This window comes from Colobus angolensis, unplaced genomic scaffold, assembly GCF_000951035.1.
Source record: "Colobus angolensis palliatus isolate OR3802 unplaced genomic scaffold, Cang.pa_1.0 Scaffold40, whole genome shotgun sequence".
In the NCBI taxonomy this organism is placed as follows: domain Eukaryota; kingdom Metazoa; phylum Chordata; class Mammalia; order Primates; family Cercopithecidae; genus Colobus; species Colobus angolensis.
In genome coordinates this window covers 4,217,363-4,240,635 of record NW_012117377.1, presented here as the reverse complement: position 1 = coordinate 4,240,635, position 23,273 = coordinate 4,217,363, and the positions used below count along the sequence as shown (strand labels likewise).

The following is a 23,273-nucleotide window of genomic DNA, read 5'->3' as shown; positions in this document are numbered from 1 at the left end:
AGCCACTTGTCAGTTTTAATGGATCCCAGCTCCCCACCTCCCAGTTGAGATTTTAATGACACCCAACATGCATTCTTTGGACACTCACTGTGCACAATTATACTATAGTATATAGTTATGTTAGGCACTGGGCATACAATTCTGGACCAATGAAACTGGTTTCTGCCCTCACACACCCTATAATCCATCAAGGAAGGCCTTAATCAAGTAATGTCAAGAGTGAGGTATAGGATGAAAGAGGAGAAGCAGGTCACTGCAGAAGTTACTATTAAGGGGATCTAGCCTAGTTTGGGGGTATAAGGAAGCCAATCAGAAGAAGTGAAGCCTCGATTGGAACTTTAAAGATTAACTGGGAGATGACTCAATAATCAGTGTGGGAATTGGGATTAGGACGATGCATGTGAAATGCAAAAGTCTAGAAAGAATAGTGGGGAAGGAAGAAAAGATGTCAAATATGGCTGTGGTATGGAATCCACAAAGGGCGTTTGAATCCAGTGAAGTTGCAGAGAGGCAGACCAGGCTGGTAAACACTTGTCAATCCTGTGGGGGCGGGTCAAGGTCATCATCCTAAAGACAGTCGGGAAGTTTCATTAGGCAGCAGGCAGGTGTCCAGATTCACAGTTTTAAAAGATTAACCCAACTCTAGTAGGGAAAATGGTTTGCAGAAGGGCAGGAACCCATGTGAGGAGACCACTGGAGGTGGTTATGGAGCCCAGTTAAGAGACAGTATGTTGGTTTGCAAGAAAATCTGAGTCTTCATTGTTTCTGCTTTACCTGCCCCTCAAACCTTTAAGACTTGACCTTGAAAATGTCCACTGCATGCTGCTGTTCATTCTCACTGAGCAAATTCAAGCTTCTTTCTTTCCCCTGGACTATTACAGCAGCTTTACTCTCTACTGACTTATCTTCTGTTTCGTCTTTCTCCATGCCAGTGGCGTACAGGTGCGCTGTCAGACTTAGTCCCCTAAAACACACTTGGTTGCTCCCAAATGCATCAAAATTAAGTCCAAACTCCTCTCCCTTGTTCACAGCCTCTGCAGTGTGGTCCCTACATACGCTGCCAGCTTTCTCCACCATCACAAGCTCCTACTGTAACTTTCCGATTTCATGTTCCCCTTGGCTCACTAACTCACAAATATCCAGACATGCTCTGTTTTACAAACTCCTCCCTCCCTCCTAGACTATCTTTCTCTTCCAGTGCACTCATAAAAAATTTTCATCTTTGAAGACTAATTTCAAGCCCAGCTTCCTCCAGATTTCAAGCCCAGCTTCCTCCTACATGTCCCCAGTCAGAATTTTTCCTTTCTGTCCATGTTCCAGTGATTATTTCAATGATGTGTTTTCCCTCTAATTAAGCTTCTTACCCTTGCCTCACCATTTATTAGGGTCTAGCTCCTATTTGAGTCACTGTGTATGAGAGAGAGGCTTTTCCACTAAATTATAAGTTTCTGAGGGCTAGGGAGATTTGTGGTAGTCATTTCTGTGTTGCACATAGTGATTTGCCTGCCCTGTGCTTATAAAGGCTCAACAAATGTTAGATAAGTTTTGGGTGGTGGTAGGCTGATCGGACCCCAGAATTGCACATTTATCTGAGTCACATACCCAGAACCCATTCTGGTTGTAATATTCTAGGTTGATCAAATGCACAGGAACATTTTACTAGCAGTACTGTTTTTGTTTCAAAAGCTGGCTAAATGCAACAGGTCTCAGTAAGAGTAACAATTCAGTATTTTATTGAGAAGTGCTGAATTCTTTGTTGAAAGCTGAAATTTATTCTATAAGTGTTTCATGAGCCCTAATTATGTCTCTGGCTTTGTGCATACAACTATGCAAATCTGTGTCCTGGAAGCACTTAACTGGTATTTTCATAAGGACTTGGGGTTTTTCCATCAAGAATTGCAGGAGGCTGGGTGCAGTGGCTCACGTCTGTAATCCTAGCACTTTGGGAGGCCAAGGCATGGGGATCATGAGAGGTCAGGAGTTCAAGACCAGCCTGTCCAACATGGTGAAACCCCATCTCTATGAAAAATACAAAAAACGTTAGCCAGGCATGATGGCAGGTGCCTGTAATCTCAGCAACTCGGGAGGCTGAGGCAGGAGAACTGCTTGAACCTGGGAAGCGGAGGTTGCGGTGAACCAAGATGGCACCAGTGCACTCCAGCCTGGGCAACAGAGCGAGACTCCATTTCAAAGAAAGAATTGCAGGAGAATATACATTAATAAATAAAGCTTAATAAAGCTGAAAAAAATAGTTCATTCCTTTGGTCAGAAGTTATCTTTCACCTAACCCAGAAGTGAAAAAAATGCAGCCAAGGAAAGGTATGACAATACAATGGCTATATTGTCAATACAATAAAAAGTATAAAAAGAGAAAACAAACTTATTAGAATATTGCTGATCGTAGTTTATTTAGGGCTTGATTATTACTATAATTTTATCGTTTTCTTAGCTGTAATATTAATAAAGCCCTGAAACAAGCAGGTTTTATAATTTTCTTCTCAGTGTCACTTTACACCACAGGCTAGGAAGCATCAATAGATGCTCAGCAATAATAAATGCATTTATTGAGTTCCAATATATGCCCCACATTGTTTTAGAAACTGGAGATAGGCAAAATTCAATTTAGAGTCTCAAATAGCTTGCAAAGTAGTATCTTATATAGGAATCGAATTGCTTCCAGGAAAAAATAAAGGAATATATTACTAGAAGAAGATGCTTGTATAGGAAGCTCACAATTTTTTTTCCAGGCTAGACTGAAACTGAACATTAGAGACATACTCCGTGATTTTCTGAAATATGAGTGCTAACTATGGAAAAAATAGACCATAAACTCTCAGAACACAGATTAGTAGAGGTTAAATGTAAGAAGACTTTGTGGGGGAAAAAAATGTAAATGATGAGGAGAGAATGCATTCAGAATGAGTAAAGAGTAATTTTTTAGATGTTTGCTGTATGCCTGTATAAAGATCTGTGGCTTCAAATTTGACTAGATTTTGTTTTTGTTTTTCAAAATCTTTTCTAAGAATTGCCCTGGTGGAAAATATTCCTGAAGGCCTTAACTATTCAGAAAATGCACCATTTCACTTATCACTTTTCCAAGGCTGGATGAATTTACTCAACATGGCCAAAAAGTCTGTTGACATAGTGTCTTCCCATTGGGATCTCAACCACACTCATCCATCAGCATGTCAGGTAAGCTACATCCTCTGTGTGTGTGATGATTTTACTTATGTGCATTTTCCACTCCTTAGTATTCTGCTCCTCCACTCCTCAAACTCCAGCTCATTTCTTTTAGTCTACCCGCACCCAGAGTACACGCACATTATTACATTTATGTAGATGTGCCGTTGTTAATCATATGTCACTCAGCTCCTACTAGAATGCCAGGTTTGCAAGGACAAAATCGTGTTTCATCTTTGCCCACAATCGGCTCTTTATACAGAATTGCTGTGTTGCACAACTTTAGGGCGTGCTATTTACATGATAATCTCTGTCAATGGCATGGTCCAGAATTCTACTTTGCACAACCTGCATGTTTACAGGTGTAATTCTGCAACTGCTTGCTGAGGCATTTATTTGGTTAATTTGTGTTACAATCCACCTTTCGAGTTCTAATTCACCCACAGCCGCTTTTTTTTAATAGTAGAGTGAAATTTCCCAGGATAGTTGTTTTCTCTAGACTGTCATATTTGGATGAATGGGAAAAAGAAATATGCTTATTTCTTTTAAAAAAATAAGGCTTCGGAGAACTACCTTTAGAAAACTGACTTAATGATCTAAAGGATTTCTGAATAAAATGCTCTGAGTGTAAGAAAATGGTGCTGGTGATTTTAGTGTGTTTTTCTTTATATTGATACAACCATGATAGTTTATATTAAGCAACCCTATCTAAATATGTAGCCATTGGCCTACACTTAAATGTCATATGTAAGTCAAGGGTAAAATAAGTTTTGTTTCCTTTTATGCAAAATGTGTTGGCATTAAGCTTATAATCATGATCTCACTGGTGCTTTGAAAGCTGTTGAATCTATTCAGTTACACCATTTTAAAGTCAAAAGTTACTGGAAAATAAAAACAAAAAACACAAAGGCCATAACTTAAAGAAGAATGGAATGAGTTTACTAACTGTGTTCTACACTTTTCCATCTCTACTAAAGTTTAAGTAAGTGTTTCAGGATTTATTACTCCATAATGTCTCCTAAAATGTAGTGGTTTAAAGAAATAGTATCTATTTGTTCATGATTCTGGGCAGGGTTTGGCAGTGAAGACTTACCTCTGATCCATATGGTGTTGGCTTGGGTGGGCTGTCTGGGGATGGAGAATCCTGGATGGCTTTCCTCACATATCTGGTATCTCAGCTGGGGTGACTGGAACGTCTGGGATGGCTGAGTCTCTCTGCGTGTCCTGTCATCATTCAGTAAACAGTCCCGAGCTCTTTACGTGGTGGTTGGATCCTCAGAAGGCAAAGAGCTCTGGAATCCTAGCATGTTGCTCCCAATCTATGCCATTGGTAGAAGCATGTCTCAGGTCCAGGAGGGAGGAGCAACATCGAAGTACAGGAATGAGGATTATTGGCGGCCATCTTTGGAAATAACATGCCACAGCCCACTCTCTGGCCGTAGCAATTCATATCTGTGTTTTACATGCAAAACACATTCACCTCATTCCTCAGAGTGAGAATTCTACTACATCAAGGGCTCTGGAGCGAAGCCAGAGGTCACCTCCAATACCCCTTTCGCTCTTATGTGGGCTTTTTGGCTAGATCTAGAAACCAAATTGACACCAGGCGGCTTAGCAGGAGAAAAGTCTACAAATTTTATTAGTTTTACTCATACATGTGGATCTTCACAAGAGAGTGAAGTCCAAAGAAGTGGCCAAAGTAAGATGGTTTTATACTTTTTTGACAAAGAACAGTAAATCTGAGAAGACATGGCAGGACAAAGGGGATCTGTGTGGCGGCAGTCAATTTCTAGGGGCGTCACTAGGAGATATGGAAGGGGTATAAAACTAATGGGAGATAGGGTTACTTCATTAAGTGTGTTTATTCAGGTCCATGGCAGCCCCCAGTTTCCAGTCTCTGGTGATAAGGGCTATTTTCTCACCCTGGTACAGGTAGGGTGGGCTTCTCAGAAGAATCTTTATGGTTTGCTGCATACAGAAAGAGACAGGTCAGCTATCCCTTACTGAACTGCAATTTTCCCAGTGTTTTCCATTTGAAATAATCATCAGTATACCAACCTGACATATTTTGAGATGGCACATCCTTCACTCCTTCAGTTCAAAATCCAGAGTGTGTTTATTTGCATGGGGTCTGGATCTGAGTGAGGCTCCTCATGTGGGCTTTCTTGATTGGAAACATGCAAAAAGAGTAGTTACATGCCCCCTAACACACATGCCAAACGTAAAATGGTAAGATGGGGTAAGATACCTAGAGATACTTTGTTTCAAAAGGGGTAAATGGAGAGTAGAAGATTGCCCCCTGGAGTGTATGAACCAGGGGAAATAAGGCTCCAGACTGGCCAGCTTGCATATGAAAGCCTGGCTGAGCCATTTTTATCCCTAGGCATTGGCTAACCCTTGCGGGGGCGGTCTCTTCCCAGCCGGAAAGGGGTGTGTGTGTGCGCGTGCACGCGCTCATGTATGTGTCCATGTGTGCGTCTGTGTGTGAGCGTGCGTGCATTTTTAATTGATGCATGATAGATGTACATAGTTTTGGAGTACATGTAATAATTTAATACGTTATTATAATTTGTAAAGATCCAATCAATGTACTTGGGGAATCCGTCACCTTAAACATTTGTCTTTTCTTTAGGCTAGAACCTTTCAAATTCTTCCCTTCTACTTACATTTTTATATGTTATGTTATGTTATGCTATGTTATGTTATGTTATGTTATAATGTTATGTTATGTTATTTTTGGAGACAGGGACTCGTTGTGTTGCCCAGGTTGGAGTGTAGTAGTGCGATCTTAGCTCTCTGCAACCTCCACTTCCTGGGTTCAAGCAATTCTCCTGTCTCAGCCTCCCAAGTAGCTGGGATTACAGGTTTGCGCCACCGTGCTCAGCCAAGTTTTCATATTTTTAGTAGAGATGAGGTTTCACCATGCTGGCCAGGCTGGTCTCGAATTCCTGACCTCAAGTGATCCATCCACCCTGGCCTTCCAAAGAGTTGGGATTATAGGCACTGGATAGGCTTATAGAGCCACTGCACCTGGCCCCCTTCTACTTATTTTGAAATGGAGAATAGATTATTGTAAATTATAGTCACCCTACTGATCTATCTAATGGCAGGTCTTATTTCTCCTACCAAACTGTATGTTTCTGTCTGTTAACATCTTTTCGTCCACTTCCAACACTTCCCAGTCCAGAAAGCCTTTTTAAAATGGCAAAATGTCATCATATACAGAAAATTCAGAAAATTATATGCAGTACAGAGACCTTTTGTTTGGCTAAGAAGATCCATAGAGACCCACAACCTGAAGCCATTTCTTACTTGAAGAATGTTGTGAGTGGAGAGACAAACCTTGGATTCTCTACATTTTATCTAAATTCTGCGTGAAAACGCAGCAATTCCTTCTTTAGTTTATCTCGTTCTTTGTAACCCTTATTATATACTGCAAAAACTTGTAATCTGCCTGAAGAATTTCAGCCGGCTTCACAAGTTCATTAGTTGTATTTTCCATGTTCTGTTTTATAGCAGGTGGTACTATTGCAAGCACTCTGTCATTACATAATGCAGATGGCCCTTTCTCTAGGCTTCAAAGGAAATTTCCTTACTGTTCTTCCAGCCTTGAATGATAGAAGTAGAGGCCAGCCTCCACCACGACCCAATCCTACATAGCTTTACTTATTTACTTATTAATTTTTTTTGAGATGGAGTTCTGCTCTGTTGCCGAGGCTAAAGTGCGGTGGTGTGATCTTGGCTCACCACAACCTCTACCTCCTGGGTTCAAGCGATTCTCCTGCCACAGCCTCCTGAGTAGCTGGGATTGCAGGCACCTGCCACCACACCAAGCTAATTTTTGTATTTTTAATAGAGATGGGGTTTCATCATGTTGGCCAGGCTGGTCTTGAACTGACCTCAAGTGACCCACCCACCACAGTCTGTTATATGACTTTAGGTAGAATGTTATTGATGTAGAAAGGTAGATGTTAGATGTTATTGACATAGAAAGATGATAACACTTAGAAGCTTAGTTCAAGTCACTCTCTAACAACTGGCCTGCTGCCAGCAAATGGAAGTTTTCAACTTACTGCTTATGACCTAACTATTGTTGAACTCACAGGCAAGCTTCTAGGAAGAGACCTAGTTTAGAATGTCTTCTGGTGGAGTCATACTGCTCCTGCCAAAGAGAGACCTCTTAGCTGCCTTTCGTCTCCCTAATAGCACTAGACTTCTGTACAACGTAAAACCAGTTGGTTTTCTGTAGTTTTGATCCTGATTTTGCTTTAGCCTCTTTGCAAAGGGGAGATCTGCCTTTGCAAACATGAAGGATAGAGGGGCTTTATCTGCTCTGGGAATTGAATGGATTAAAGGTGTTCTGAGACTGATCTTGCAGTTCTCCCTACACCTGCCTGTCCCTGGCCATGTCCTGTGGGGAAGCAATAATGTTTGGAGGGTTCTCACTTCAATGCGGTAGTGGAATTTCTCTTCTTCCTCTAGTTTGTTGGTGGCCAAGTGACTGTTTCTGCAGAATCCCATGCCTTTGGTCTCCACTGGCCAAGAGCCAGGCACGGACCATGGTCTCAAAGAGCAAGCATGCAGAATTTAGGGTGTTTTGTTGCCTGACTGGCTGCCTTTCACCTTGCCCCTATTCACCGCTCTCAACCCCTAGAGTGGTATGCACAACAGGTTAGCATTAAAAGGTCCGGGGGAACTTATCTGAAGACCACATTTCTTGGGCACTTAAAGATTAATTTTAGAGGGCCAGGCGTGGTGGCCTGTAATCCCAGCACTTTGGGAGGCTGAGGCGGGCAGATCACCTGAGGTCAGGAGTTTGACACCAGCCTGGCAAACATGGTAAAACCCTGTCTCTACTAAAAATACAAAAATTAGCTGGGTATGGTGGCACATGCCTGTAATCCCAGCGACCCAGGAGGCTGAGGCAGGAGAATTGCCAGAACCCAGGAAGCAGAGGCTGCAGTGAGTTGAGATCGAGCCACTGCACTCCAGCTTGGGGGACAGAGTGAGACTCTGTGTCAAAAAAAAAAAAAAATAAGGAAAAGATTGTTTTTAGAGTCTATTCCCCTCCTTTCCCCCTCTCACTGGGCAGGTAGGGGAAAAATTGTGAAGTGATGAAAAATGCAGAAAGGAAACAGGTACTCGCTGCCAACTCCTTCTCTTTGGGTGCAGTTCAAGGACCCCTATATCCTATTCTTTTCAGATAAAATCACCAAGTTTTACCCTAAAACTTCAGTGCCTAAAAAAAGAAGGCACTAACTGAAAGCTACTTTAAATTTTTACCTGATTTTATCTTTTAAATGGAAAAGGAAATTCAAGACTACCCAACGTTTCAAACTTCGGGCAACCAGTCTTTGGACTTGTTTGTACCCTTTTATTTTCACCAAGACCCTATAAACATCAGGAGATAGTCTCTCATTGGTTTATTGCATGCAGAAACATGCTAGGAAAAAAATAGTTCACACCCTGATTACTCAAGTGAGGCAAATTTAAATTTTCTTTAAAATATTCTGGTGCCAAACACTGTCCTTCACAAATATGTGTGATAAAAAAAAAAAAATTGTGTCAGGTTCACAGCTTCGTTTTCATTAATTTTTTAAAGATAATATTTTTTATTTGGGGGACAATAGTCAAATGTGACATTTAATTTTAAACCAACAGAGCAGGAAAAGTCCTAAATGGAACCATAGATAGCACATACATAAACAGGAACTATAACCAAAAAAAGCAGCCCAACTGGTTTTTATCATGTAGCAATAGGAAAATGTACCAAGAAACCACGTAGCCAATGGCAGGCAGAGCAGCTCAGCAGCAAACACGCACGTTTTATCGGTCTGGTCTCTGGATGAGTAGCAGTTTTATAATAGCGAGGGTGATGGTTGTGACAAGAATGATGAATATGGGCTTTTTTATTTTTCATTCGCATGGAAACACACGTTGTGTGTTAAAACACATTAAAATGTGTTTTTTTTCAGTACCTCCAAAAGCTTGTTTGGATTTCTACCCTGAAAAACCCACTTTGCTTTTCTTGTCTCGTACCTGGAGTTAATCTGTTTGTGTTTGTTTCCTTCTGTGCTAAAGGAAACTGGACAGTGCCCTTACTCCGTATCACAGCTGCTAAGGGCTGCTGAGGTTTAGAGTTTCATGATAACTATATTTTAGAATTTTAGGAAAATACATGGTCAGGTAAAAGGTTTTTGTTTCTGTCTGGATGATGAGTTGCCACCCTAAAATGTTGAAATTCCTGGGACATCTTGATTGCTCATTTATGAGACAAAATGATGGGGATTTATGAAATCAAACCTGTTCAGAAACAGCCATGAAATATAACTGACAAAGGCTCATTAGTAGAGCTACCTAATCCATTGGGTAAAAAAATAAAAGAAAACAATAAACTCACACTCTGAATTCACTGTGAGAAACCTGTAAAATAATTAATGGTCTGCAACAATGGAATCTTAAAGAGATGTGTTTATGTGAAATCAGTTAGATACTGGTCTGCCAGTGAGCTGTGATTGCCAACTGATGATACATTACAATTGTTTGATTTTGAGACATTATGATTTTTAAAAATCAAACAGTATTTATGAAATTGCAAGCAGCCAGCATAAGAGCTCAGTGATCCAGGAGGTTGTTTCTGGAAGGTACAAGCCTGGATCCTACCTCTACACAGTCGTTAGCAGATCTTAGCAAGACTGCAGAAATGAGCCAGGAGTGGAGCTTACGGTTTTTGTTTTGTTGTTTTGTTTTTTTGACCTACTTATTAGCTGTGCAACCTCGGGCAAGAGGATGAACTCTCTATGCCTCAGTTTCCTCAACAGCAAGATCAGGGTGATAACAGGACCTGCCTCATAGGTTGTTGTGCAGATTAAATCAGTTAGTATCTGTAAACAGTATAGAACAGTGTTTGACCATTTTAGTGCCTATATAAGGGTTTGTTATGATTGTGAATGTTGTTATTCACATTCACGTATTTGTGTACACACTGTAAATCTGGTTCAAGTTTATTCTGTTAGCAAATTCTTATTATGGCTCTTACACTGTGCTAGAAATTGGGATGGTTACTATATAAAATTTGAAGGGATTATAATTTCTGCAAATGTGAGACTCTGGGTAGATAAGAAGGATTAGGCAAATTATCATTGTATGTGGAATTCTTACTTTCATTTGATTTATTATAAATCCTCAAGTGTGAGTGTGTGTGTGTGTGCACGCACACACACGCACATGGTCTTACTCTCACTCATCTACTCATGCAGTTCTTGGTTGACACACCCATTGAGAAGCAGCTACTCTGTCTTTGGAGAAGCAGGGGGCACTTCAGGTTTAGAAAAGATCTGGAAGGACTGATCACCCCCTCACCATCCATAAAAGCCCCATTGTCAAGAATTCTGCAAGCTTAAGAATACCTTTTTTTTAAATCTCTCCATTTGTCCTGAAATTTGTAACCAAACACTATCTAGCAAAGTTATATGGTAAGATTGTGAAATATTTGATCTTAGAACACTATCATTTAATACAAAATACAACTGCAGTCTATATTTGCTGATATATATATATTTATATTTATATATTATGTACATTCATACGTGTGTGTGTGTATCTCCCTCTGGACAAGTAACATCTTGAATTTTGAAAACACAGTAAATTATGTGGTCTTGAACTTACAGTCCCTCCTAATTTTTGTTGTTGAATACCTGTATGACCTGGCAGCATGCATATGACCCTGCCATTGTGATTCAGGCGGCTGTATCCATGTATGACTCAGGTCTCCAGGTGCTACCTGGTAGCCCACTCATTCCTTTTCTGCAGTATTCTTCCTAGCTGATTTGATCAATGCCGTTTAACCAATGGGCAAGGGCTTTTGTTTTATCAAACTTATAAAACGTTTCCTTGTCGTTTGTTTCATAGCCATCCTTATGATTCATTTGTAAATGATATTATTAACATTTTCTATTACAACCACTGCACATTTTGTCCCATAATGCCTCTTACCTGTCCTAAGGAAGCCCACAGCCTGGTGGAGTCCTCTATGGCCCAGTGCCTCCAGCACCTCTTGCTCCCAGTCTCCGCCGTCTTTTCCATTCTCCATCTTCCTTGGCTCTCTAAACTCACGTGTCCTTTCTTGCCCTTCCCTACAGTCCTAGGCAAGTCTCCATTCCCTCTTCAAGTCTTCTGAAGGAGACTCTTTATTCACTCATCATGCAAACAGTCAGCATCTACTTTGTAACACAGGGCTATGCCTGAAACCCAGAATAATCCTGTTTTTGACAATGTCACTCCCGTGTAAAAGCCTGATAAAACTATCTAATACTCGTGTAGCCTGAACATGAAATATTTAATTAAAATTTCTTAACGATATTTTTAACCTGGGAAAATAACATCGTAGCATCTCCTAGTTTTCATTTTGCCTGGAAAATGATTGGCGTAGTCGGTGGAGACTGGATCCTTTAAATAACTGAAATTCTTCGAGCCTATGGTAAGTGGCAGGTTGGGTAAAGGAGTCAGGGAAAGCAGGATATTCTGCTGCAACGTGAAAACACACGTTTCGTTTTTGTTTCGATGTGGATCCTGAGGGCTTACACACATTTCTACTATATTATGCAAACTTCCTACAGTCTAGTTTGTCTATTTTTAATGGGGACATAGGGAAAAATGAAACATGTATAAATTAATGAAAGCATAATCAGGATACATACAAATTCTCTGTTATTTGGCTCTGTCCAGAATTGCTTATTTTGTTTATATTTAGTTCTCAGCGCTTGGTTTTATAGAAAAGGCAAACTCGCAGTGTTATTCTGGATCCATGTACTATAGGGGATAGGCTTTGTCATGAATACATTTGATTGACTAATAGTGTAGTAGTTGTGGTCACATTGAGCAAATGTCACAACTCATCTGATCTTCAGTGTTATCTGTTCATTAAAATTAATTCTGATTTATAAATTTATACCCCTCTATGAAATGGGCGTAATAATAACGCCTATCTCATTTGATTGCTTGGTGAATTCAATTAGATAATATTTGTAAAACAGTAAAGAATGCAGCTTATAAAAGATAGTTGTAGTTTTCATTTTTGTTGTTCTGATGCAGGACATTTACTTTCAAATTTAGTGGACACTTGATTATGTAATCTTTCAACAAGAATACTATTCAGCTGTCTGTCAAGATTTCAACTTATGGGAAAAGAGGTTAAGATAGAAAATTCTACACAGAATACAAATTCAAATTGCTCTCTAGGGTTTAGGTGAAGAAAGGAGAGGCCGGGCACAGTGGCTCAAACCTGTAATCCCAGCACTTTGGGAGGCCGAGCGGGGTAGATCACAAGGTCAGGAGATCAAGATCATCCTGGCCCACATGGTGAAACCCCATTTCTACTAAAACAAAAAATTAGCTGGGTGTGGTGGTGCAGGTCTGTAGTCCCAGGTACTTGGGAGGCTGAGGCAGGGGAATCACTGGAACCCGGGAGGCAGAGGTTGCCGTGAGTGGAGATTGCGCCACTGCACTACAGCCTGGAGACAGAGCAAGACTCGCTCTCAAAAAAAAAAAAAAGAGAGACAGAAAAATACACACATTTTTCAGGTAGATTCCCACTTTTCTCTCCCAATATAATGGTTTTCAACTGTGGCTGCTGGTCAGAGTCACCTTGGAGATTTTACAATATGCTTATGCCCAAGCCCATCCTAGACCAGTTAGGTCAGAATATTTGGAGAGGGCCCCAGGCTTCAATGCTTTTAAAAATAATGAGGGGATTTTACCGGACACCAGGATTGAGAATCACTGTTTTAAACCTTCCCGGTCCAATAAACATTGTTCAACTTTCGTAAGTTCCAAGATTGGGCCAGGTTGGTCCTTACCCCAGTTTGTCAACCTAATTTTGCCTGTTCCAAATTTGCAATTGTTCTCCTCCATAGTGATGTAAATGAGTAGCAGCTTGTACTTAAATATTCCGCATAGTCCTGGACTCTAGGACCCATGTCATATTTATCCTGCTGGTGTTGTTATCCAGCACACCACCGGTAACAGAATGGAGCTCAGTGATTGCTTTTTGGTTTGACACAGTAGATTACCTTCAGCCTGCCCATCTCCAGGCTACGTATGATATCAGTAGAACTCCTGGTACAGTGTCAGCATAAAGACAGCATAACCTCATGGAAAGAGTGTCCCTTTATTTCAAAGTATCATCTTTTCCCTGCTCCACAAAATCAACACTCCGCAAATGCTTATTTGTTAATTAGCATTCTCCCGTTTTAAATGTGACAACAGAGTGATGTTAGATGTGTCTTTATTGAACAGACATTTATCAAGGTGCTGTGCCATTTACTGGGGACGGAAAATAAAATAAGCAAGGGTCCCTACCTCCATAGAGCTCAAAGTGTGGTGAGGGAGACAGACAAACGATAAACCATTTATAACAATACGGAATAGTAGGACAACCATGTGGGGTGCTGTCAGCAAATGGGCTCGTGTTGGATTACCTCTGCTTTGAACTGTGCAGCAGAGCTCACAGGCTCTGGTGGATTTTGGTCCTATTTTTTCTTGGTATGTTCCTGCTGCTGCTTCTTGCTGCCATTTCCCCATCTGTTGAGTAATCCTGATTATGTTCTTGCTTGCTTTCCAACATATTTCTATGGGAAATCATTATTCTAATATAAACTCATAAGCATTATCATTAGCAAGAGTTTAACCTCTGTGATTCCTTTTAAATCCAATCATATGGCCATGGGTAAATCATGAACCTAAGATATTCCTTCTAATTGTATTAATTACTTTCTTTAAGATTGTCTTGTCAGAGTTTGTTTGCTTGTATGCTTATTTTTTCTCTGTATCTTCATTTGTGCTTTTCCTATTTTTCTATGACCATTTTTTTTGGTACTTTCACTCGAATAGGTCAGATTTTTTCCTTTATCATTAGTAATAACCTCTCATGATCAAAAATTTGGAAACTATGGAGAAATTAGAGAGAAACCAAATCCTCCAAATGGCCACCAACAAAAGTTTTTGACAGTTTGATATTTCATGCATAGGCTCATATTATATAAAAGGAATTATATCTTTGTTTGTTTTTGAGACAGGGCCTCACTCTGTCACCAGGCTGGAGTGCAGTGGCATGATCTCAGCTCACTGCAACCTCCATCTCCCAGGTACAAGCAATTCTCCTGCTTCAGCCTGCCAAGTAGCTGAGATTACAGGTGTGCACCACCACACCTGGCTAATTTTTGTATTTGCGGTAGAGATGAGGTTTCACCATGTTGGCCAGGCTGGTCTCAATCTCCCGGCCTTAAGTGATCCTTCCACATCAGCCTCCCAAAGTGCTGGGATTACAGGTGTGAGCCACTGCCCCCAGCCTAAAGAATTGTATCTTAATTTTCAAGTTAACATTACAACATAAGCACCTTTCCATTTTATTAGAAACACTGGTAACATACTTTAATTGGCTGCATAACATACAATGTACTAGATGTACCAGGTTAAGTTAATATAACTATTTTCCTCTATTGGACATTTAAGCATTGACCTTTTCCCCCTTTTTCTGAATGAGCCTCTGCAGTAAATATCTGTGCATTTTTTTTCTTATTGTCCATTTGCTCAAGATTAGTTCTCAAAATGTAGGGATAGGGTATCTGAGCTGCCTTGTTAAGACCATGGAATATCCAGGGAGCATGTGACAAGGCCTCATGGCTTCTCCCTGGGGATGCTGGAATCACTCTGCAGGGAGGTTTTGAAGGAATTCTCTGTCCATTCTGCGTGGGGTCCTCTTCCCACTTGGAATAAGTGATTGTGGAAGCGTTGGGGATGTTTGGCACATCCTGATGCTCCTTTCTTGCCTTGTTCTCCCCTCTTTCCTCTGGAGCAAAGGAATGACGCCAGGCTGTGGATATTGTGCTCTTCTAGACACTGCTGAATGGCAGTACAAAGATAATGTTGTCTGTCCCCTCTGCAGCCAGAGTGGATGCTCGAGCAACCCCACAGGTAATTTTCAGCTACTGTAGGATTCCAGCTGCCGAGGACCTGGTTACCAACCTCCTACTTCTGATATTAACCTCTTGCTATTTCCTGGCCCGTGATTGGCATGATGAGCATATTCATCTTTCCTCATCTGTCCCTGACAGGGATGGCTGTGTTTATGCCCACAAGGTGCATAATTGAGATAACCATCATTAAGCAAGGCCTTGATGATGAACTGTTCAGACTCATTAATTCCTCTAATGAGATGGAGCCTGTTATGGTGAATGGACGGGCAGCATGCACGCTCCATGCCAGATACTCTCAGCTGGTTTCAAGCATATTCCTTGCGGCTCATTGCCAAAAAATGAGTACTGTCAATCAAGGTGCTGGGTTTGTGGCACTGAACTCCTAAAGCTCTGATTGATCCATTGGGACATCTGTGAAGAGATGAAGCGGCCACTGTCTTCTGGGTTTGAGATAAGGAATTCCATATTTCTCCTGGCACATCCTTAGAGCTATTTGCATACTCTGGCCACCACTCCAATTCCCCTCTCTCTCGTAAGCTCCAAGCCTCATCAGCAGGTTCATCACTGTGTTATCTCATAAACACTACCTGGATTCCTTCCAATTTATAGATATTCATATATATACTCATATATATATAATTTGTATATATATACAAACTTTGTGGCAAACTTTGTATGTCCTACAAACTAAAAATTCAGTATGTACAAATATATGCAATATGTATGTGTACAAATATATACAATATGTATATATAATTTATATATAATTTTAAATGTTAATATATATTTAAATATTCATATATATATATACATATATACGTGTGTGTGTGTGTGTGTGTATATATATATATTATATATATATAAATTTGAGACAAGGTCTTGCTTTGTTGCCCAGGCTGGAGAGCACTGACACAGTCATAAGCTCACCTTCAACTTCAGCCTCCTGGGTTCAAGCAATCCTGCCTCAGCCTCTCAAATAGCTGGAACTATAGGTCTGTGCCACCATGCCCAACTGATGGTTTTAAATATTTTTAGAAATGTGTCTGTTTATGTTGCTCAGGCTGGTCTCCAGCTCCTAGCCTCAAGTGATCCTCCTGCCTGGACTGACCCAGTGGTTGTGGTTACAGGCATGAGCCAGCACAGCCAGCTCTTCCCAGTTTTTTTCATCGCAATTGACATTTCCCTATTTCACCCACCTCATTGCTCTTTCAGTCTCCAGTTTTCCGCTGTAACTATCATTCTCCAGTTTGCAGTCCGAGTTCTTTATTTAGAACAAGAATGTGACTGTGTCCTTCACTGGGTTAAATGCTTCAGAGGGTCCACATTGTTTTCCAGATGAGATCCAAACTCTTCAATGCAGCTTGCAAGGCCCTTCCTTCATCATGTGCCTCCGTTTATCTCTCCAGCCTCCTCTCCTGCCTGCTTTCTGGACTCTGCCATAGGCTCTGCCTGGAACATTCTTTCTTCCCTCCCTTTCTTTGGGGAACTTTCCCTAAGGCCTTATGCTGGATTATTGACACCCTGCTATGCTTTTCCCTTGCTCTGTCTTCCTCCATCCTGGAATTTGGAATATTGGGCTGTGTTTGCTTATCTGTCATCTACATGTTCTCCTTGAATATCGTCAGTGCTTTCAGGTCGATGACACATAGGAAGCAACCAGTAAATAGATGCATTGAGTGAATTGGCTTAAAAGTCACTTCTCTCTGTCCTAGGAGCATTTGAGAATAAAGGTTGACACTGACAAATATACAAGGAAATAACATTCATGCTTATATCTGTGGCAAACTTTGTATATCTTACAGATTAAAAATTCAGTAAGATATAAGTAAGTAAATAAATATAAGTAATGTAAGTAAATAAATATCAATCTTATAGCAAATTTAATTGATTAAATAAACTAATGAATTAAGCCCAAAGGAGATTCATATATATATGAATATGAATATATATATGAATATATATATATTCCTTTATCATATGGTTTTTCCTCTTAGGGCATAAATGAAAAAAAATATCAAGGCTAGTATGTTGCTTCAAAAGAACACTTTGACTTAAATCCTAAATCTTATTTTCTTATGACTGTAGCACCAAATGTTTAATATGTTCAGTTATATTGCCTTTTTAATTTTGATTTAAACTTTATATGCGCATACACACGCACACACACACACGTATATATATATATATATATGTATGTAGGATAATGGTATATCCAAGATATCCTCTTCTGCAATTTGGCGCTTATGTTTCTCTGGGATAGATTTCCAGGTGTAGGATTCCTGGATGGAAGAAAGCTAATATGTCAGAGTATCATTTCCCCAGATCTCTGACAAGAGGAAATGCGGACACTCTTAAACGTTTTTCGGTCTCTTTGAGTACAAAGAGAGGTCTCTTTATTGCGCTGCTTTGAGCTTCCTTGATTACATAAAGCATCTCCCTATGTCTGTTGGCCCTGGAGGCTTGCTTTTCTTGGTCATTGATTGTTCTCACACTTTGCCTGCATTTTATTGGGCTTTAGGCCTTTTATTATTTTTGTTTGATAGAAACAGAGTGTCACTATGTTGCCCAGGCTCGTCTCAAACTCCTGGCCTCAAGTGATCCTCTCACAAGGCCTTCCAAAGCACTGGGATTACATGTGTGAGCACTGCACCCAGGCAATTTTTAACACATTTTTGTAGGGTACAGCTATTATCCCTTCATCTCTCATTTGCATAGCAAATATTTACTCCAGATTTTTAAACTTTGTAGTATATTTTGCAGTATAATTTATTTAAATATGTTATAATTCTATATGTCTGTATTCTCTTTTATTACTTTTATATAGCTAGCTTAAATATTCATTTTCTGTGGCTACTGTAACAAATTACCATAGACTTTTTGGTTTAAGAAACAGAAATTTATTTTTTTACAGTCCTGGAGGTAGGAAGTCTGAAATCAGTTTCCCCGGGTGAAAACCAAGGCATCAGAGGGTGATGCTCCCTCCAGCGGCTCCAGGGCCTGCCAGCATTGCTTGTCTCTCCCACCTTCTGGTGGCTTCTGGCATTCCTGGGCTTGCTGCTACACCTTCCAGCCTTCAAGGCTTCCAGCATCTTCCAATATCTTCCTGCTCCATCTTCACAGCACCTTCTCCTCTAGTTGTGTCAAATCCCCTTTTGCCCATCTCTTATAAGTACACTTGTGATTGTATTTAGGATTACCCCCAGATAATCCAGAATAATCCCGGATAATCCCCCATCATAAGATCCTTAATTTGATAATATCTGCAAAGACCCTATTTCCAAATAAGGCAACATTGACAGGTTCCAGAGATTCAGAAGCACTGTCTTTGGGGAGCCATTATTTAGCCTGCTAAAAGCCTGATTAAGGTTCCCCCATTCCAAGACAGTACATGTAATTGCCTAGATTTTTTGAAAGTATTAGTGTGTAGTAATTCTGACTGGGAACACATTTTTATTTGTAATATAGAGGTCCCTTCATATGTGCCAGATTAAACCTTTTTAACTTTTTCAAACTGAACTAAAATAGTATCTTTTCATTGCTAAAAATCTTGTGCCTCTATTTACAATAACAAAGACTTGGAACTAACCCACATGCCCATCAATGATAGACTAGATAAAGAAAATATGGTACATATACACCATGGAATACTATGCAGCCATAAAAAAGAATGAGTTCATGTCATTTGCAGGGACATGGATGAAGCTAGAAGCTATCACTCTTAGCAAACTAACACAGGAGCAGAAAACCAAACACCGCATGTTCTCATTCATAAGTGGGAGTGGAACAATGAGAACACTTAGACACAGAGAGACAGAGAGGGGAACATCACACACCAGGGCCTGTCAGGGGATGGGGCAAGGGGAAGGAGAGCATTAGGACAAACACCTAGTGCATGTGGGCCTTAAAACCTAGATGGCGGGTTGATAGGTGCAGCAAACCACCATGGCACATGTATATCTATGTAACAAACCTGCACGTTCTGCACATGTATCCCAGAACTTAGAAAAGAAACAAAAATTCTTGTGCATACCATTCCTGGATTATCTATTAATTTCCCTTTTATATTTATACATTCTTATGCCTCTACTATGTTAATATGATGAAGATGATTTTATGTTATTTTTAAAATAATACTGATGGTATTTATGGTTATACATTTCTCTTCCATACCAGATACTGTATGTATCAAAGTGAGCTCCACTTTGAGCAACTTTTATTTCTACACTTACTTAAACTAAATGGAAGCCTCCATGCATGGCACAGGTGCAACAGTGCAACTTCCACTCTGTCCTCCAACACCCAGGGGTTGCAGTGGCCGGATCTCAGCTCACTGCAAGCTCCGCCTCCCGGGTTTACGCCATTCTCCTGCCTCAGCCTCCCGAGTAGCTGGGACTACAGGCGCCGCCACCTCGCCCAGCTAGCTTTTTGCTTTTTGTACTTTTTAGTAGAGAATGAAGCCTATAGAATATTCCCTTATAACTTTGAACTCCTGACCTCGTGATCTGCCCGTCTCGGCCTCCCAAAGTGCTGGGATTACAGGCTTGAGCCACCGCGCCCGGCCACACTTACTTTTCTTCTTTGGTATAAGGATAATCTAAGAGTGAGTTTTAAATTTCCAAATAGGTAAGATTTGTTTTATACTCACAAAACATGTAAATAATTTGTTACGAATTTTCTTGGATTGTGAGCAGAGAATGAAGCCTATAGAATATTCCCTTATAACTTTTGTTCAGGCTTCTTAATGGCAGTTACAAGACAGATTTTTGTATGTTCCACAAACAAAAATTGTTTTGAGGGGACTTGATATATACAGTGAGAAGTATATAAAAGTACACATATAATCGTTTATTGATCATACATACTTTTTATATGTTCTCGTTTGTTTTCTATTAGATCTGCCCAATTTTGAGAAATATATTTTGAAGTATTACATTGTGATAGTGTATTAATTGCATTTCTATTAACTTTTGCTTTATATATTTAGTTGTCATGCTTTTTGGTACATCTCAGTTTACAGCTGTCAAAGCACCATAAATTGTGTCATTTCATAAAAATGATCCACTTTTTCCCATCTAATACCTTAAAGCCCACCTGCATTTTTAGTCTTTTACTGAGATTGTTTATCCTGTTGATTACAGATCAGCATTTCTCAACCTGTTTTTTATTATTATCTTCCTGAGGAGCCTTCTAATACATTTTTTCTTAATACTGCCTCCCATGATATTATAAAATCACAGATATATTGTATGTGTGTTCTATGTATATCTGTGTGTTAGTCATCAAAAGAGTAACACTATTTCAGTCCCTTTGGGGCAATGTCACTCCCATTGAGAATGCATGTAATTGCTCCTCAGTAGACCTTCCCCTGTCATGTGTGACTTCCATTTCAAAAACCCACGTTTAGTGCTTGAAGCACATATACATATCATACTGTTCCTCACTTATTCTCCCCTCATCTTCTTTTATGGTGTTCAGTGTTATTTACTGTTAGGTCACCGTTTTTCTTTAAATATGGATGTGTTCCCATATGGGTTAAGTAAGCAAGATAGTCTCTAAGTCTGTATATATATGCAAATATTTCTTTCACCCTGGCAGGTAACATTCTTGAGTGTGTAAAGGATTCTTGGGCCTCAGCCTTTGTCTTCAGTAGGCTGTATGACCACGTACTCACAGCTGGGTAGATCTGTGCCAGTCTGTCTGATCCATTTTCCTTGATGGGTAACTCTTTTTTGGCGAAAAGTTGGTCTTTCTCCTTGATGTTAATTAATTTCATGGAATATGGCTCTATGTTTCTTTCTACGTCAAGTTTGCCTTCACCTTCAGATACCTTTTCAGCTTGTAGATTTAGTTCTCTCCTCAACTTGGATTGTTTTTTGTATTATTTGCAAACCTAATCTTTTTGCTTCTTTTCCTCTTCTAGTATGCCTATGAGCCACGTGTTATATCTCCTCTATTTATATATCAGCCTTTTCCCAATTCTCCTTATGTTTACGTGTGTGTGTGTGTATGTGTTACATGCACATGTGTACTTTGAAATATTTCTTGCATTTGATCTTCAGGCCGCTAATTCAGGTTTCAACAATGGCCATATGGTTCTTTAATTACTCCTGTAAGTTAGTTCTGCAATCATCGAGTATTAGTACCAGACACACTTGGCCATCCTTGAGTGCACATACCGTGTTTCAGTCCTAACTTCCATCTTCTCCAGGAGCCTGGATCACCAGGTGCTCATTGTGTTAAGCATCTTCCTTCTTGTTATTGGTTCTCTTTAAATGTGTTGATATTTAACTCTGTCAGGTTATTAGTGGCTTCCATCCTTCAGGTGAAGGAAGGTAAAGACTGGAGATACAGCATTGAATGGTTTACTAGTTCCCCACTGGGGCAACCAAAGAAGGCCTCTCCCCTCATATACCCAGCCTCGGGTTTAGGGAGGTGGCCTTGGCTCCTGCCCCGCCTCTTGGAGAACAGGCAACTCTGGAACACTCATATAGGGCTAAGAATTGTTCTGCACACCTCTGGACTCCCCAGAACCTGAGTCTGCTGGTCATTGAGTGTCCCTCAGCTCCAGCACTGCTTGGCTTGGGAGAGTCTATTTGACTGTAGCTGGGAATGGAAAGAGTGGGAGAGGCTGGGGAGTAACTTTCTTTCCAAATACCCCTTCCTTTTCCAACTTTAACATACAAAAATGATCATTCAGGGAGGACTGTGCTGCATCAGGAAGGAGACATATATGTTCTAGGCCTGACTTTACCACTAGCAAGCCATGTGGCCATCAGCACGTCACTCAGTTTTCTTGTACCTCTGTGTCCTCATTTGTAAGATGAAGAGATTGGCCGATTATTGATCTAAGTGGTCTTCCAGCTACAGCCTTCTCCGTTTGTAGGAAATCTCAGTATCCTGAAGGTTCTCATTATGATGTGGAGTAAAATTCAGTGGTTTTTCCATCTGAAGGTTCTCATTATGATGTGGAGTAAAATTCAGTGGTTTTTCCATCTGTGTTCTGTGGAAGCCCTGCGGATTCTGTCCCGGAGGGAAGGAAGGGATTGGAGATGTTTCGCTTCCCTTTTTATTTGCACTAAGAGTTCGACTGCTAAAACAAGCTTGGAAGCCAGCAGTAGAGTCTACATAAGCCTCAGAATTAAGTTTCTCTAACATAACTTTGGGTTTCTCTTTGGTGTTTTTGCTTATTCCCTTCACATTGTATTTGGGCATTTCATCCCCTCTACCAGTTGTTTTGGGTCAACAGAAGCAAGCAGTATTTATGACCCACCAGCCTTTCGGGATTGAAGGGGACCAGAAGATGACATCCCAAAATAGACCCCTTTAGTGTATGGATTATCTTGAGCTATAGGGAACTGAGAACCAGCAGTGCAGGAAGAGTGTTTTTTACCTTTCTCTAACTGCGTAAAAATGATGGCTATGTACAAGGAAGAGAGGGACTGCTGGAGACAGCTGTCATCACCTGAGAGGCTCTTACCTGTATGGCAGAACAAACCTTATTTACCATACCTCTCCTTATCTTATCTTATAACTTGCCTTCCCCCCCTGGAAGCCCCAAAGTCACTTTCTTTTGCTTAGCCTAAGACAGTATATAAGCCTCAATCATCTGGCCACCTCCTTGAGTCTCGTTTCTTTGCGGGATTCCCTTGTATGCATGTAATTAAAACTTTGTGTGTACATAATTAAAATGTTGGTTCTCTCTTGATAGTTTTTCATCAGTTTGATTCCTGGGCCCGGCCATTGAACCAAGGAGGGTAGATAAACAGGTTTATTTCCTCCCCTACAGGATTGAAAGGGTCTCCTACATGAAGCATCCTCTTAAAGTCACAAAGGGGCTGAGCTGGGTCTCTATTTTGCGGGTTCAGTGTCCTGCATATGACTCTACTGTACATCATAAGGTTTTTACAGACTTCATTTACAAATTGGTCCAAAGTAGCTCAGCATCCCTGAGACACTGATGGTCTTTGAGATGATTTATCTAAGTCTGAAATGTTGGCTAATGTTCTTTACTAGAAAGGGCAAGGTTTTATATTGCTGATGTTTAACAGCTAAGGCACTTTTGTTATTTCTTATTAAAAAAAAAAAAAAAAAAATGATTATTTCTTAAGTAATTTAGAC

The 23,273-nt window shown here is 40.3% G+C and overlaps 1 protein-coding gene across 4 annotated transcripts in view; it reads left to right on the top strand.

Annotated features, from left to right (window-relative positions):
* PLD5 (phospholipase D family, member 5) overlaps positions 1 to 23,273 on the top strand; it is a 442,862-nt gene that overhangs the window by 220,620 nt on the left and 198,969 nt on the right. For 3 of the 4 annotated variants that reach the window (XM_011955699.1, XM_011955697.1, XM_011955698.1), the window contains exon 3: positions 3,024 to 3,192. The exons of the other annotated variant lie outside the window; for it this stretch is intronic. In XM_011955699.1, the coding sequence (XP_011811089.1) occupies positions 3,024 to 3,192 (169 nt within the window). The remainder of the gene's footprint in view (positions 1 to 3,023; positions 3,193 to 23,273) is intronic. 4 annotated transcript variants of the gene reach the window in all.